This window comes from Megachile rotundata, chromosome 1 (assembly GCF_050947335.1).
Source record: "Megachile rotundata isolate GNS110a chromosome 1, iyMegRotu1, whole genome shotgun sequence".
NCBI lineage: Eukaryota > Metazoa > Arthropoda > Insecta > Hymenoptera > Megachilidae > Megachile > Megachile rotundata.
Window position 1 is genome coordinate 20,340,592 of NC_134983.1, and position 16,619 is coordinate 20,357,210.

The following is a 16,619-nucleotide window of genomic DNA, read 5'->3' on the forward strand; positions in this document are numbered from 1 at the left end:
CAAATTTAGAAAATTGGAAACTTGCAATTTTGGAATTAGAAGAGTTCCAAATTTGGAAAATTGGAAATTTGCGAATTTGGAATTGGAAGGGTTGAAAATTTAGAAAATTGGAAACGTGCAAATTTGGAATTAGAAAGGTTCTAAATTTGGAAAATTGGAAACTTGCAAATTTGGAATTAGAAGGGTCCCAAATTTGGAAAATTGGAAACTTGCAATTTTGAAATTAGAAGAGTTCCAAATTTAGAAAATTGGGAACTTGCAAATTTGGAATTAGAAGAGTTCCAAATTTAGAAAATTGGGAACTTGCAAATTTGGAATCAGAAGGGTTCCAAATTTGGAAAATTGGAAACTTGCAATTTTGGAATTAGAAGGGTTCCAAATTTGGAAAATTGGACACTTGCGAATTTGGAATTAGAAAGGTTCTAAATTTGGAAAATTGGAAACTTGCAAATTTGGAATTAGAAGAGTTCCTAATTTGGAAAATTGGAAATTTGCAAAATTAGACCCTTGCAAATTTGGAAATCGAAGGGTTGAAAACTTAGAAATTTCGAAATTTGTCATTTTGGAATTACCATAATTGCAAATTTACAAAATTAAAGATTACTGAATTTGAACCTAGCACCTATCACTTAAAAAATATAAACCCCGAAAAAATCCCCAAAACATCAATAAGTAGAACAAATCGATTTCCAAGCACCCGCCTGAAATCCCCACGAAGCGAAAGGGTTAATTTCGTATTTCGACGTTCCTGTCCCCCTGGTCTAATTCCGTTTGGTGGGTCCACATCAAAGGGAACGATCGCGTTCTGCAAATACCGGTCCCTCTTCTTGTCGCTTTGGCCGTAAACCTAATTGCCGGGCCCGGGCTAGTCCCTTCAACACCCTCTCCTACGCTTCTGCAGCCTGTATTTCTCGCTATCGTAATTTGTACGCTCAATTATCTCCATTGTTCCCATGATCGGGCGCGAACACAATCGATATACAATGGGCGTTTTCGTTTGTTTGCTAACCTCCGCTTCGGTCGGCCACAAAGCGCCTACGAGCGGAGTCGAACGGAGCAAAGCGCGTTGCTACGTGGCTGGAATCAACGCTGGAATCGGCAGCATAGATCACACGAACTCGTTGAACAAATAGAAACAGAATGTACCGGCGTTTAATCATTCCCGATCTCCGACTCCTCGGTCATTCTTCTCTTTCTCCCGGATCCAACCCCTCGCCGGCTACAGACATTTCTCTTGTCGTTGCTGACCTTTTCATTCCTATCTTTTGCTTTCGTCCTTGAACGCGTTTCCACAAATTTCCTTTGCTGAGTCGCTCTTTGGATCCGATTGTTTTCCTATGCTCTTTTGTACTTCTTGAAATATCATTTTTTATTCTGTTCCTTTTGTCTGAACAATTGGGTCTTTGGAGAAACATCTATTTTTTAAATTGAATTCTTCAGTTGTTGCTGCTTTTATTCAGCTGGTGAGGAGGTAGTTCAGTTGAGTAGGAATATAGTTGTTGAATGATAGAATAGTGTGTACAGTTAGAAAAATAACATAGTATTGGACGGTGTAGTGAAGTAGTACAGTTCTATGTACTACATACATGCATACAGTTATACAGGTGCATAGTGATATAGTAGTTTGGTTATGTAATGTCGTAATAGTATAATAATATAGTTGTGCAGTTATATACTGTACCGTTATACAGTTGTGCAGTATAGTTGTGAAGTGGTATAGTAGCACAGTAGTATAGTAGTATAGTAGCATAGTAGTATAAAAGCATAGTAGCATAGTAGTATAGTAGCATAGTAGTATAAAAACATAGTAGCATAGTAGTATAAAAGCATAGTAGCATAGTAGTATAGTAGCATAGTAGTATAGTAGCATAGTAGTATAGTAGCATAGTAGTATAGTAGTTTTGGCAGTATAGTAGGCCTGGAAGTCTAGCAATATAGTAGTTTTTGTAGTATAGTAGGTCTTGTAGTATAGTAGTTTTTGTAGTAGAGTAGTTTTTGTAGTATAGTAGGTCTTGTAGTATAGTAGTTTTTGTAGTAGAGTAGTTTTTGTAGTATAGTAGGTCTTATAGTATAGTAGTTTTTGTAGTAGAGTAGTTTTTGTAATATAGTAATTTTTGTAATATAGTAGTTCTTGTAATATAGTAGGTTTTGTAGTATAGTAGTATAGTGGTTTTGGAAGTCTAGTAGTATAGTAGTTTTTCTAATATAGTAGTTTTTATAGTATAGTAGCTTTTGTAGTATAGTAGTTCTTGTAGTATAGTAGTTCCTGTATTATAGTAGTTTTTGTAGTATTGTAATTTTTGTAGTATAGTAGTTCTTGTAGTATAGTAGTTTTTGTAGTCTAGTAGTATAGTGGTTTTGGAAGTCTAGTAGTATAGTAGTTTTTCTAATATAGTAGTTTTTATAGTATAGCAGTTTTTGTAGTATAGTAGTTCTTGTAGTATAGTAGTTCCTGTATTATAGTAGTTCCTGTATTATAGTAGTTTTTGTAATATAGTAATTTTTGTAATATAGTAGTTCTTGTAGTATAGTAGTTTTTGTAGCATAGTAGTATAGTGGTTTTGGAAGTCTAGTAGTGTAGTAGTTTTTGTAATATAGTGGTTTTTGTAGTATAGTAGTTCTTGTAATATAGTAGTTCCTGTATTATAGTAGTTCTTGTAGTATAGTAGGTTTTGTAGTATAGTAGTTCTTTCAGTATAATAGTTCTTGTAGTATAGTGGGTTTTGTAGTATAGTACTATAGTAGTTTTGACAGTATAGTAGTATAGTAGTACGGTAGGATAGTGGTATAGTAGCACTATGGGACAGTAGCTTAATGATATAGTAGTATAGTAATATTGCTGTGCAGTAGTACATCGTCATAATAGTAATACAATAGTATACTAGTACAACAGTATAGTGGACCATACAGTAATACAGCATTATAACATAATAGTAAATTAATGAAGTCATACAATAGTAGAACAGAAAAGTATCAATAAAATAGTAAAATAGTAAAATATAAAAATACTAAAGTATTAAAATAATGTGACATTGTAATAGTAAAGCAGTAAAACGATAAAGTAGCGATAGAATGAAACGATAAAGCGAAGCATACCACAAAGACCATGAAGGTCCCTTGTTCAAAAATTTATATTCCGTTGAAAAATATTTAACTTGCTTTCGTACGAATGTTCCCAGCGCGGGATCGTTTTGTACAAAGGACTCGCAGTGAGCTTTTCATTAAAACCGTTTGATATTGTCAGTGTTGCAGTACCTACTGTAAAGTTTGCACGGTGGTTTAGAACTTGCTGGAATTGTTGGGGGATCTGGTTAACGCCCTGGGTTGTTGCGGCTGAACTTCCTCCTTAACGCGTTTCTCCGTATTTCATATCAAAGGTATTCCGTATCAAAGCAAAAAAATTTTGAATCCACACCGCGCAAAGGCGAAACGCCCCGAATATGTTTTCCACCGAGCTAACTAATTTCGAAAGTATTCCATATCTGTACAAAGTGAAACGTTGTCGTATCGAGCCAGAAAGTTCACCGGGATGTTCCTCGAAACGGGAAGTACCTCGTTCCAAGTTCCAAGCAAAATATTTTCATATCAAAACGGCAAATTTTCAGGATAAATACGCCCTGTCGGAAGAAGTTTGATAGTATTTCCTACCGAGAACGAGACACCTTAAGAGCTGTTTTATTTCATCTACAATTACGGCGTCTTTCGCATTCTGTAGGAAACGTAAACAGTTTTCGGGAAAAGTTCTCGGCTGTCTTTACGATCGAAAAGTTACAAACCAGCATACCGGAAACGCAATAAACCGACTATGCATCCGTTTGCTCGATTCACAGCCGCAATTTCTCCTTCTACCCTGCCTCGGCCTGAGTAAATACTTGGCGACCCTGCAGATTGCTCGTCGACGGCCAGCATCGTTTTGCCCGAGACGTTTTGCATGTATCTAACGGCAAATTAAGGTTGCGCTGTTTGCAAACCCTTCCGCGATACCAAGTATACAATCTTCCTAGAGTTGACCATCTTTAGCCGAGTCGAGACATTGCAGCTGCCTTCCGTTATATCTCTAGTACATGGTTACTCAAAAATGTCGTGACATCTTTTGTATATCTTCCGGATCTGTCAATTTTATAAATTTCCACATTTTCATTTTATTTTTAAAATTTGTACTCTTTGTATATCTACAGGAGAAATATTTTGAATCTGTATGTCGTTGCATTTTATTTTTAAAATTTGTACTTTTTGTGTAACTGAAGGAGAAATATTTCAAATCTGTATGTTATTTCATTTGATTATTGAAATTTGAACTTTCTGTATATCTACAGGAGAAATATTTCAAATCTGTATGTCGTTGCATTTTATTTTTAAAATTTGTACCTTTTGTGTAACTAAAGGAGAAATATTTTGAATCTGTATGTTATTTCATTTTATTTTTAAAATTTGTACTTTTTGTGTAACTAAAGGAGAAATATTTCAAATCTGTATGTCGTTGCATTTTATTTTTAAAATTTGTACTTTTTGTGTAACTAAAGGAGAAATATTTCAAATCTGTATGTTATTTCATTTGGTTATTGAAATTTGAACTTTTTGTGTAACTAAAGGAGAAATATATCAAATCTCTATGTTAGTTAATTTCATTTTTTAAATTTGAACTTTTTGTGTGACTAAAGGAGAAATATCTCAAATCTCTATGTTATTTAATTTCATTTTTAAAATTTGTACTTTTTGTGTAACTAAAGGAGAAATATTTCAAATCCCTATGTTATTTAATTTTATTTTTAAAATTTGTACTTTTTGTGTAACTAAAGGAGAAATATATCAAATCTCTATGTTATTTAATTTCATTTTTAAAATTTGTACTTTTTGTGTGACTAAAGGAGAAATATTTCAAATCTCTATGTTATTTAATTTTATTTTTAAAATTTGTACTTTTTGTGTAACTGAAGAAGAAATATTTCAAATCTCTATGTTATTTAATTTCATTTTTAAAATTTGTACTTTTTGTGTAACTAAAGGAGAAACATTTCAAATCTCTATGTTACTGAATATTCAAATTCTCAAGGATTTAAATACAAAAATTTTTCAGGAAAAATTGTGAAGAGCTCCACAAGGTGAATTTCTATATACATATGCAAATTACCAAACTTCTACATCCCCATATTACCAAATTATCAACTATTTCCACATCCAACAGAATCCAAAACCTCTCATACTTCAATCATTGATTAAACTTCATTTAATAAAAATTTCCAAATTTCTAAAATTTAAAAAATATCTCTACTGACCTCCCTTATCTTTGCCCATCACCCTTTTCCCATTGAACACAACTGCCCGTGAAATGCCCATACACTGCCCATACGTCGAGCACATGCTCTTGTATCTGTAATCGAAAGGGTTCGGTCAGTGATTCGAACGCTGGCACAGCAGGAAATTTGGTCGAAAAGACGTCTTGTCTCGTTGCGTCGTCTTGCATAACGCGAACAGCAATTACAGGCGGATAACACGGAGACAGCAAAATGGAAACGTTCTGGTTAAAACGGTTCACGATCGTCCCGGTGGTTCGGGGGTCAACCGTATCGATCGCGGCTACGTTTCCCAATTTGCGCGGCCGAACAGACAAGAGGGCTTTAATTGACGTGATTTGTGGGTCAAAGGTCGCGCGATTCGTGCGCTTTCTAACTCCAGATCGACCAAGAATTACTGGCGAGATCGTTACGGTTTCTGCTATTCCACTGCTTTTTTATTTATAGATGTATCTTGGTATTCTTCTGTCTGTAGACTTCAATCTCTTTAAATTTATTCAAACAGTATATTAAAAATGATATGAAAATAATACGGCTGTTATTCTTCTCACTCGTATCAAGTTTTCTTTGAAACTCTGTAGACTTCAATTTTTTTAATTTATTCAAACAGTATATTAAAAATAATATGTAAATAATACGGCTGTTATTCTTCTCACTCGTATCAAGTTTTCTTTGAAACTCTGTAGACTTCAATTTTTTAAATTTATTCAAACAGTATATTAAAAATGATATGAAAATAATACGGCTGTTATTCTTCTCACTCGTATCAAGTTTTCTTTGAAACTCTGTAGACTTCAATTTTTTAAATTTATTCAAACAGTATATTAAAAATAATATGTAAATAATACAGCTGTTATTTTTCTCACTCGTATCGAGTTTTCTTTGAAACTCTGTAGACTTCAATTTTTTAAATTTATTCAAACAGTATATTAAAAATAATATGTAAATAATACAGCTGTTATTCTTCTCACTCGTATCAAGTTTTCTTTGAAACTCTGTAGACTTCAATTTTTTAAATTTATTCAAACAGTATATTAAAAATAATATGTAAATAATACAGCTGTTATTTTTCTCACTCGTATCGAGTTTTCTTTGAAACTCTGTAGACTTCAATTTTTTAAATTTATTCAAACAGTATATTAAAAATAATGTAAATAATAAGTTAGCTGTTATACCTCTCACTCGTATGAAATTCTCTTTAAAATTCCGTAGTCTTCAATTTAAAAAATATTTTTCTAATCGTATATTAAAATTAATGTAAATAATATGTTAGCTGTTTTATGTCTCGTTTATATGAACTTATAAGAACGTTCTACGCAAATAGTCTCAACCCTCTGCACTTCTGTCAGATGTGGCACAACATCACATATTTCACTTGCATCTCATAAATAATTCAGATAAATACATTGGTAGAATATACACATTTCATAATGAATAAAAAATAAACTTATTACATACTCCGCACCTTGTCACCTTTTATCAAAACCACCATTTTTTTACTATTTTGTAAATTACAGCTAGTAGGTAATTAAGAAATGCAAAGGGTTAAGTACACTGTTTAAAAGAGTCATACATCACGCAAGATATGTAAGAAGTCTTACATTTTTAATGAATCGTGAAACGCTACATTCTACTCCAAAATGCTTTACATCTACTCCCTACATCTACTCCCTCACATAGAAAGCACTTTGTACAGCTTCTCCATATTTTCCACCACGAAATTAATAAACTCTCCCTTATCACGAATCATGCTTGTAGCATGAAATTTTGAATTATCCTTCGAATTGTTCTAATTAGGAAGTTTCTTACGTTAGGGTAAACGTGACGAGGCAAGCAACGTAGCGGAGTTAAATCGATGAACTAAACGTTCGTCGGGTAGAAGCCTCGATAGAGATAGTATCCAGCGATTTCGACTATCGTGCCGGTGAAATTACACCTGGCCGAGTTAGACCGAGCCGACGTTGTAATTTCCCTAGTAATTTGCAACTAACTCCGCGAAATGGCCGTCAGCAACGAGGGAAGGATCCCTTCAAATTGGAAATAATGAGCCGTCGAACTTGGTCAGGCGATCTTTTCCAGCATGGGAACGCGTATTTACTCGAAACTTCCTTAACGAACGTAACTCGAAACGCGCCTCCTATTCAACCTCATTTGGTCAAAATATTCTGTTCTACGGTATAATATATTGTTCATGTAAGATTCTACCTTTAGTAACGTTAAATGTTGGTTGAATGCTGAACGCGGTGGATTGCTGCGAATTAGATTTATGCACGGTACATTTTCACGTGTTGCTTCTCTACAAGGTAGATTTGCGTGTGATGTATACTCTATGAGTTGATTTTTATATGAGCCAAGTATTTGATGCGTCGAATGATGTGGGGAATTTTCTGCGCGAGGAATTCGTCACAAGTGAAGTTTTCCTTGCGTTGAATCTTTTGCGTTTTGAGTTTTCCATGTGCTGAGGATTCTACGCATTGAGTTTGCCACGCGTCGAGTACTCTACGCGTTGAATATTCCACGCACCGAATTTTCCACACGCCGAGTACACTACGCGTCGAATACTCCACGCGTCGAATTTTTCACGCGCTGAATACTCCACGCGTCGAATACTCAACGCGTAGAATAGTCCACGCGTCGAATTTTTCACGCGCTGAATACTCCACGCGTCGAATACTCCACGCGTAGAATAGTCCACGCGTCGAATACTCCACGCGTCGAATTCTCCATGCGTAGAATACTCCACGCGTCGAATTCTCTACGCGTCGAATTCTCCACGCGTCGAATACTCCACGCGTCGAATTTTCCACGCGTCGAATTTTCCACGCGCCGAATACTCCACGCGTCGAATTCTCCATGCGTAGAATACTTCACGCGTCGAATTCTCCATGCGTAGAATACTCCACGCGTCGAATATTCCACGCGTCGAATTCTCCACGCGTCGAATACTCCACGCGTCGAATACTCCACGCGTCGAATTCTCCATGCGTAGAATACTCCACGCGTCGAATATTCCACGCGTCGAATTTTCCACGCGCCGAATACTCCACGCGTCGAATTCTCCATGCGTAGAATACTCCACGCGTCGAATTCTCCATGCGTAGAATACTCCACGCGTCGAATTTTCCACGCGTCGAATTCTCCACGCGTCGAATACTCCACGCGTAGAATTTTCCACATACTATACACCTCACACGCCAAATTCTCTAAGTGTCAACACACATATATGCAATTTGCCTTGAGTCCTTCATTGTGTAGTAGTATAACCAGGACAAACAACAGCTTAGCCGGAGCCGCATCTTTCCTCCGTCTCCAGCAGTTTTTGTTGGCAAGCCCCGAGGTTAAAGGACAAGCAAGTTCCAGAATATATTCCGAACTTTAAGATTAAAATTCCGCTGAAGACGCAGGAGATGAATAGATACGAGCAGTGCGAAAACGATTGTTATTTCCTTGTAATCCACAGGCCTCTCGTTGTAATCTTCGGATTCATGAACGAAAACGAACGAAACTTTCCGACCGCTGAAACTTCCAATCCCACGGGGTAACGATAAATCGAGAGATATATGGAATAACTTTTTATTGCGGTCCACTGGCCCAGGGGTATAAATCTACTTCCACTCGTCATTATTAATTCAACTTTTCATGAATCGTGCGTCTCTTTTGTATGCAAGACTTCTAATTAGCTAATGTATATAAAGTTTTACGCGTAGAGTATTCGACGCGTAGAGTATTCGGCGCGTGGAGTATTCGACGCGTGGAAAATTCGACGCGTGGAGTATTCGATGCGTGGAAAATTCGGCGCATGGGGTATTCGATGCGTGGAGAATTCGGCGCGTGGAGTATTCGACGCGTGGAGTATTCGATGCGTGGAGAATTCGACGTGTGGAGTATTCGATGCGTGGAAAATTCGACGCGTGGAAAATTCAGCGCGTAGAGTATTCGGCGCGTGGAAAATTCGACGCGTGGAGTATTCGACGCGTGAAAAATTCGACGTGTGGAGCATTCGACGCGTGGACTATTCTACGCGTGCAGTATTCGAAATGTGGAGTATTCGACGCGTGGAGTATTCGACGCGTGGAGAATTCGACGCGTGGAGTATTCGATGCGTGGAAAATTCGGCGCGTGGAAAATTCAGCGCGTGGAAAATTCGACGCGTGGAGTATTCGACGCGTGAAAAATTCGACGCGTGGAGCATTCGACGCGTGGACTATTCTACGCGTGCAGTATTCGACGTATGGAGTATTCGACGCGTGGAGTATTCGACGCGTGGAGTATTCGACGCGTGGAGTATTCGACGCGTGGAAAATTCAACGCGTGGAGTATTCGATGCGTAAAGTACTCGACGCGTGGAAAATTCGGCGCGCAGAGTACTCGACGCATGGAAAATTTGGCTCAAATTCATTCAACATCGCATTCAACTACAAAAGCCCTTATAAATTGTAGATATACATGTGACATAATACAGTCACGTACATAATTCACTTACGAATTACTCGTATTTGTCGAACAGATAAAATCGTCGCTTAATAACGCGTTAACGAGCAAGTACGCGTATTTATAATGGCAAAAGTCAAGCACGATTCTGTTCGTCTCGACGTTGCTCGGTGACGAACGAGACCGTCAGGAAATATACTGCTATTTGATTACTGTTCCATGATTGATTGCGTCGCTAGATAAACGCGTTCCGTGTCGAGTTAACGTCATATATTATTTAAATGTATTATTATCGAACCCGGTTCATTCACGGTTCTTGACCTCTTCCACGCTTCTCGGATTATCTGCGGCTTTTCCGTATGAATTCTTCATTTTTGTTCCATCCTCTCGATTGAGACATTCACCTGTCTGCATTTGCCGTGATTCTATAAATAGCGCAGTATTTTCATCTGTCGTTTGAAAATTATTTTACTAACATTGGAACTATAAATCAAATTATTCAATCGTACGAATTTTAATTCACTTAAGCTTCGAATCATATTTGATACAAAAATTCTTAGCTTTCTCTCTGCCTCACAAACTGCACGTCTTCGCAACCGTTTCAAATACTATCGCTAATAATCTCAAATATTTAGAATTTCGCTCTCTTCTTAAACAAATATTACATATAGGTCGCTCGTGTTACGGTTCCGAAATTAAACCCGCCTTCAAATATTATCCTATTTGCCTTTAAAACAGCGTCCACAAAAATCTATGCAAGAAGCATTGCCATGCTTGAGACTCGAAACTCGAAATTTCAAAACAAACCGCATTGGACCGATACCAGTCGCGTATTTTCTCGTCAAACAAAGACTCGAAATTTCGAGCAGATTAAACCTGGAACACGAGATACAAAATTGAACGCGGGTTTCTCGTGACCGGGGCTAAGAAAAATATCCACCATTTTCCCTCGTCAAGCATGTTGCCCATGAAAGTTTGAACGTAGACCGATTCGCGAGCGGGTTCGAGCGGACGTTGTCGATTAATCCGAGTCTAGCTTGATTCTTTTATTTTTTTTGCTTTCAGTCGTTGAGAGGGAAACCGTAGCACGAGGGGTGGCGAAGGGCAGAGAGAAAAGAATTTCGGTGAAGCCGCAGGGGTGGATAGAAAACGAGGTCCAAGATGGGAGAGAATCATCAACAGCAGGAGCAGCAGCCTGTTCTTCGTTCGATCAACAACGAGCACAGGTCGTTCGTTAAGTTCATCAACAAGACGCTGCACAGCGTCGTTTTGTATTGGATCGATTACCAGGGTCAGGCAGTCAGTTACGGTGTGTTGGCACCCGGTGATTGCCTGGACATCGACACCTTTGTCACGCATCCGTGGATCTTCGTTGACGCGGAGACCAGAGACAGGTACCCCGCAATCACGCTCTTCTTTGATTGCTTACACACTTTTTTCGATCTTAACTCTTTGCCAACTTTTACGATTTTTAGAATTTACACTTTCAATTTTAGCACCTGGAACTTCCAATTTGTTCTTCTATTAACAAGTCTGAAATATACTTGGTTGCAATTGAGGTTAGACAGGTTCTTATTCGCATGCGCAGCGAAAATAGTGACCGCACAATACATTCATGGATAAAAAGAATTATGTTGAACACATATGTGTAATTTTACAATAATCTTCGTGATTTAATGTGCAACATTCGTGTGTAAATATTAACATTAACCGTAAAGTTGCAATTCATTAAATTTGTCTTAAGTTTGAATAAATATACCGCCGCCATTAACCACCATGTCTGCGCATGCGCAGTGAATGTAGTATCGATGTAGTACATACATAGATAAATGTTACCTTGCTCACACACGTACAATTTTGCGATAATCTTCATGATTTAATGTACAACATTCATGTGTAAATATTAACATTAACCATAAAGTTGTAATTCATTCAATTTATCTTAAGTTTAAATAAAATAATATACCGTGACGGTATATAAATATACTTCTGCAATTAACCACCACGTCCGCGCATGCGCATAAGAAACCTAAATTACGACACCTCCAATGATAAATTGTTCCACGTACCCTGTTACACGACTAAAAGAGTTAAGATCGACTCCCGACACGATGAAACGAATCCTTGATATCTTTCTCAAGACTTCTGGTTGCTTAGATTGGAGTAACTGTTTTGTATACCTAAAACATGGACGAAGAATACGATTTTCAGGTACACGGTGAATCAGAGGGACGTTTTCTTTCCCGAAGCATGGTTCGTGAGGTATCGAGGCCTCCGACAGAGCGAGTTACCTCAAAGACGCGAAAGAACAAACGTGTACATCACGTTGCCTGTTTACACGCTCCGAGAGTTGTCTTTGAGAGCGATCAAAAGACGTCTGACGTACGATCGACAGGCGTTTCAACTCGACATTCCGAGGAGTCTTCAACACGAACTGGCTACCATGTTGCCGCGAAACGACGATAGTAACGATCAGGACGTGGACGAGAACGAGGACGATCGTGGTAGTCGAAATTCTTAGCGTTTGATCCTTCGAATCTTCGTGACCACTCGCCAGTAAGTCGATCACGGTCCAACGATTCTATTGATATCCTACGTGAGATGTATCGAGGAATTCGCGAGAAAAGTGACACCCCGGGAAAATTCGTGTTTCTTCGACTTTCGACATTCGACGCGTCGTTTCCGCTCTAGACCTCCTATTATTCGTGCAACTCTTAAATCGGTGTCTGCTAGACGTCAATGGAATTTGGGGTTTCTTTGTACTTTTGTTAACACTTTGCTTACGGTTTAGTTTGATATTCGGTAGATTTGCGTTATATTGCCACGAAATTTGAAAACTTGAGAATTATGATCCTACGCTTAAATTAATACGTGTTATAATTTTGGTAACAATATAACATATAGAGATCCAACGCGGTGTAATTTAGTGAACGGCCATATAATGCGAGGCAATTTAATGTCGCGTTATAACGTCCAATACGTTGTGGCGTCACGAATCGCAGTATAAGGCGTTGTAAATTTGACGAATGGCAATATAACGCGGTGACTTAATGAACGGCTATATATTGCAAGGTAAGTTAATGCGTCATAAGTCAGCGAATGACAATGTAATGCGTGGTAATATAATGGATAATGGTATAATACGTGGTGAAATAACGCCTGGCGATATAACATGTGGTGATATAACACATGGTGATATAACGCGAGATGAATTAACGCAGCGTAATTTCACGAATGACGATATAACGCGTGGTAATCCAGCGCATCGCTATTCCGCAATTGGCAATATAACGCGCGGCGATATTACGCGTGGTGATATAACGCATGGTAATATAACGCGTGGTAAACTAACGCATCATAATTTCACGAATGACGATATAACGCGTGGTAATCCAACGCATCGCTATTCCGCAATTGGCAATATAACGCGTGGCGATATAACTCGTGGTGATATAACGCGTGGTAAACTAATGCATCGTAATTTCACGAATCATGATATAACGCGTGGTAGTCCAGCGCATCGCTATTCCGCAATTGGCAATATAACGCGTGGCGGTATAACTCGTGGTGATACAACGCATGGTAATATAACGCGTGATGAACTAACGCATAGTAATTTCAAGAATCATAATATAACGCATGGTAATCCAGCGCGTTGCTATTCCACAATTGGCAATATAACGCGCGGCGATATAACTCGTGGTGATATAACACATGGTAATATAACACGCGGTAATTTAACGCATCGTAATTTCACGAATGACGATATAACGCGTGGTAATCCAGCGCATCACTATTCCACAATTGGTAATATAACTCGTGGTGATATAACGCATGGTAATATAACACGCGGTGATTTAACGCACCATAATTTTACGAATGACGATACAAAACGAGGTAAACCAACACGTCGCTGTTAGACAACTGACAATATAACGCGCGGCAATATAACACGAGGTTATATAATGCATGACAATGCGCGATGAGTCCACTACATCATACTTTAACAAGTGAAAATATAACGCTTGATCATACAATGACAATTCAACAAATTGCAATATAACGCGTGGCAATATACCGCAAGTCTACTATATCCTGCAATATAAATATTTCACTGTACAAGTCCGATCACATCGGAAACGTAATTTGAAATTTAATTTTCGAACTAATGAAAATAAATACCGAAATGAATTCATAATTATGCTTTCATTTATATTGGTAATTAAGCCATTACGTAGAGTGCATGCTTCATATTTTTTATGCAAAAGTTGTGGAAGTTCGCAATTTAAAGCGCATATTATACGGGGATTATATCAAAATCGAGCCGATTAAGTAAAGTGTTAACGCTCACTGATTTCAACTCGATCAACTCGTCGAATATTTTATGGGCTAATAATCTTTCTTTTGAACGCATCGTCAATTTTATACGTCGCTTTCCTCTCGAAAAATCGTCCGATACGTGTACATACCTGTAAAATATGTGTGTCGCCGTTTGAATCTTTCAAACTTATCGATTTGACTGGTGAATTTTGTATCTTCCGTTCGACAGCACGTAAGCAACAGTAAATTGGGAATGGTTAATAAAAACGGGTCGAAAAACGTGCCATTTTTATTCTTGTTAATTAGCTATCGTTCGAAAGAGTTTATAATATATTTACCGAACACGCTGTTTGAATGTTGGTTTATTATAAGCGTCTAATATTATCGTCTCAATTTTATCGAGCTTTCCGATTACTTTATAGTATCGTTTAGTGCCTAATTTTAATATTGTAGATTATTCTATTTATAACTATTTTTGTTTTACGTTATTTTAACAAACGCAATTTTCCACTTCTGTTCTATTCTATTTTGGGTATCGATAAGTGCGTGTTAATTTAATTTGCGATTGTTATAGGTCATCGATGAAATCGGTGTTGCAATGAAAACAATATCTCCGGTATTTTTTACACTTGGTATTTTTGTAACCAAACTTTACACGTACTCGCTCCGATCGTTGGCATGTTGTTTGTTCGCAACATTTTTTTATGACAACCTGTTACTAGTTCCGCGTAAGTTGTTCGCGTTGTAAGTACTGTGTTCTAATTTCCAAACACTTTTATTACAGAATAGGTACTCGATGCGTAGTGTATTCGACGCGTGGAGTATTCGGCGCATGGAAAATTCGACGCGTAAAGTACTCGATGCGTGGAAAATTTAACGCGTAGAGTATTCGGCGCGTGGAGTATTCGACGCGTGGAAAATTCAGCGCGTGGAGTATTCGACGCGTGGAGTATTTGACGCGTAGAGTACTCGACGCGTGGAGTACTCGGCGCGTAGAGTATTCGACGCGTGGAGTATTCGACGCGTGGAGTATTCGACGCGTGGAGTATTCGACGCGTGGAGTATTCGACGCGTAGAGTATTCGACGCGTGGAGTATTCGGCGCATAGAGTATTCGACGCGTGGAGTATTCGACGCGTGGAAAATTCAGCGCGTAGAGTATTCGACGCGTGGAGTATTCGGCGCGTAGAGTATTCGACGCGTGGAGTATTCGGCGCATAGAGTATTCGACGCGTGGAGTATTCGACGCGTAAAGTACTCGATGCGTGGAAAATTTAACGCGTAGAGTATTCGGCGCGTGGAGTATTCGACGCGTGGAAAATTCAGCGCGTGGAGTATTCGACGCGTGGAGTATTTGACGCGTAGAGTACTCGACGCGTGGAAAATTCGGCGCGTAGAGTATTCGACGCGTGGAAAATTCAGCGCGTAGAGTATTCGACGCGTAGAGTATTCGACGCGTGGAGTATTCGGCGCGTAGAGTATTCGACGCGTGGAGTATTCGGCGCATAGAGTATTCGACGCGTGGAGTATTCGACGCGTGGAAAATTCAGCGCGTAGAGTATTCGACGCGTGGAGTATTCGGCGCGTAGAGTATTCGACGCGTGGAGTATTCGGCGCATAGAGTATTCGACGCGTGGAGTATTCGACGCGTGGAAAATTCAGCGCGTAGAGTATTCGACGCGTGGAGTATTCGACGCGTGGAGTATTCGACGCGTGGAGTATTTGACGCGTAGAGTACTCGACGCGTGGAAAATTCGACGCGTGGAGTATTCGACGCATGGAGTATTCGACGCGTGGAGTATTTGACGCGTAGAGTACTCGACGCGTGGAAAATTCGGCGCGTAGAGTATTCGACGCGTGGAAAATTCAGCGCGTAGAGTATTCGACGCGTGGAGTATTCGGCGCGTAGAGTATTCGACGCGTGGAGTATTCGGCGCATAGAGTATTCGACGCGTGGAGTATTCGACGCGTGGAAAATTCAGCGCGTAGAGTATTCGACGCGTGGAGTATTCGACGCGTGGAGTATTCGACGCGTGGAGTATTTGACGCGTAGAGTACTCGACGCGTGGAAAATTCGACGCGTGGAGTATTCGACGCATGGAGTATTCGGCGCGTGGAGTATTCAACGTGCGGAGTATTTGACGCGTGGAGTATTTGACGCGTGGAACATTCGGCGCGTAGTATACATACAATCACTCGGTCATTTTATTATTATCAGCTGGGTTTTACAAAAATCCGACTACTTGTTATATTTGATTACTGAAGTATTCGAACAATTTCGAGTACCAATTATCACAGAATTATGTGACTATTCCATATTCAAACATCTCGAATATTTTAATTGTTGAACAATATTTTTAATTACGAACTGATATCTAGATTAATTGCTTGTACAGAGAAGTTCAATTTAAGGTAAAAATGTTAAGCAGTTACGTAAAATTTATTACCATGATTTGTACATAATGAACCGCTCCATAGCCACGTTTTCAGAGAAAAGGTACCTTGCATTTAATGAACTATACGATGAAACAATAAAGATTTTTCAAACGATATTACCCCATTTTCGTTCATGGTG

At 38.7% G+C, this 16,619-nt stretch overlaps 2 protein-coding genes across 4 annotated transcripts in view; both read left to right on the forward strand.

The window, feature by feature from the left end:
- The window catches only part of LOC100877476 (von Hippel-Lindau disease tumor suppressor), a 123,013-nt gene that overhangs the window by 85,487 nt on the left and 20,907 nt on the right, over window positions 1-16,619 (forward strand). Inside the window, exons 2-3 of one of the 2 annotated variants that reach the window (XM_076528877.1) lie at window positions 10,791-11,119; window positions 11,937-12,281. In XM_076528877.1, the coding sequence (XP_076384992.1) occupies window positions 10,887-11,119; window positions 11,937-12,246 (543 nt within the window). In that variant the 5' untranslated portion in view covers window positions 10,791-10,886 and the 3' untranslated portion in view covers window positions 12,247-12,281. Of the gene's footprint in view, window positions 1-10,790; window positions 11,120-11,936; window positions 14,812-16,619 lie in introns of those variants that run through there. The other variant, XM_003704041.3, reaches the window with a different exon arrangement.
- PH4alphaEFB (prolyl 4-hydroxylase subunit alpha-1) overlaps window positions 1-16,619 on the forward strand; it is a 386,407-nt gene that overhangs the window by 85,486 nt on the left and 284,302 nt on the right. The gene's annotated exons all lie outside the window — the stretch shown is intronic.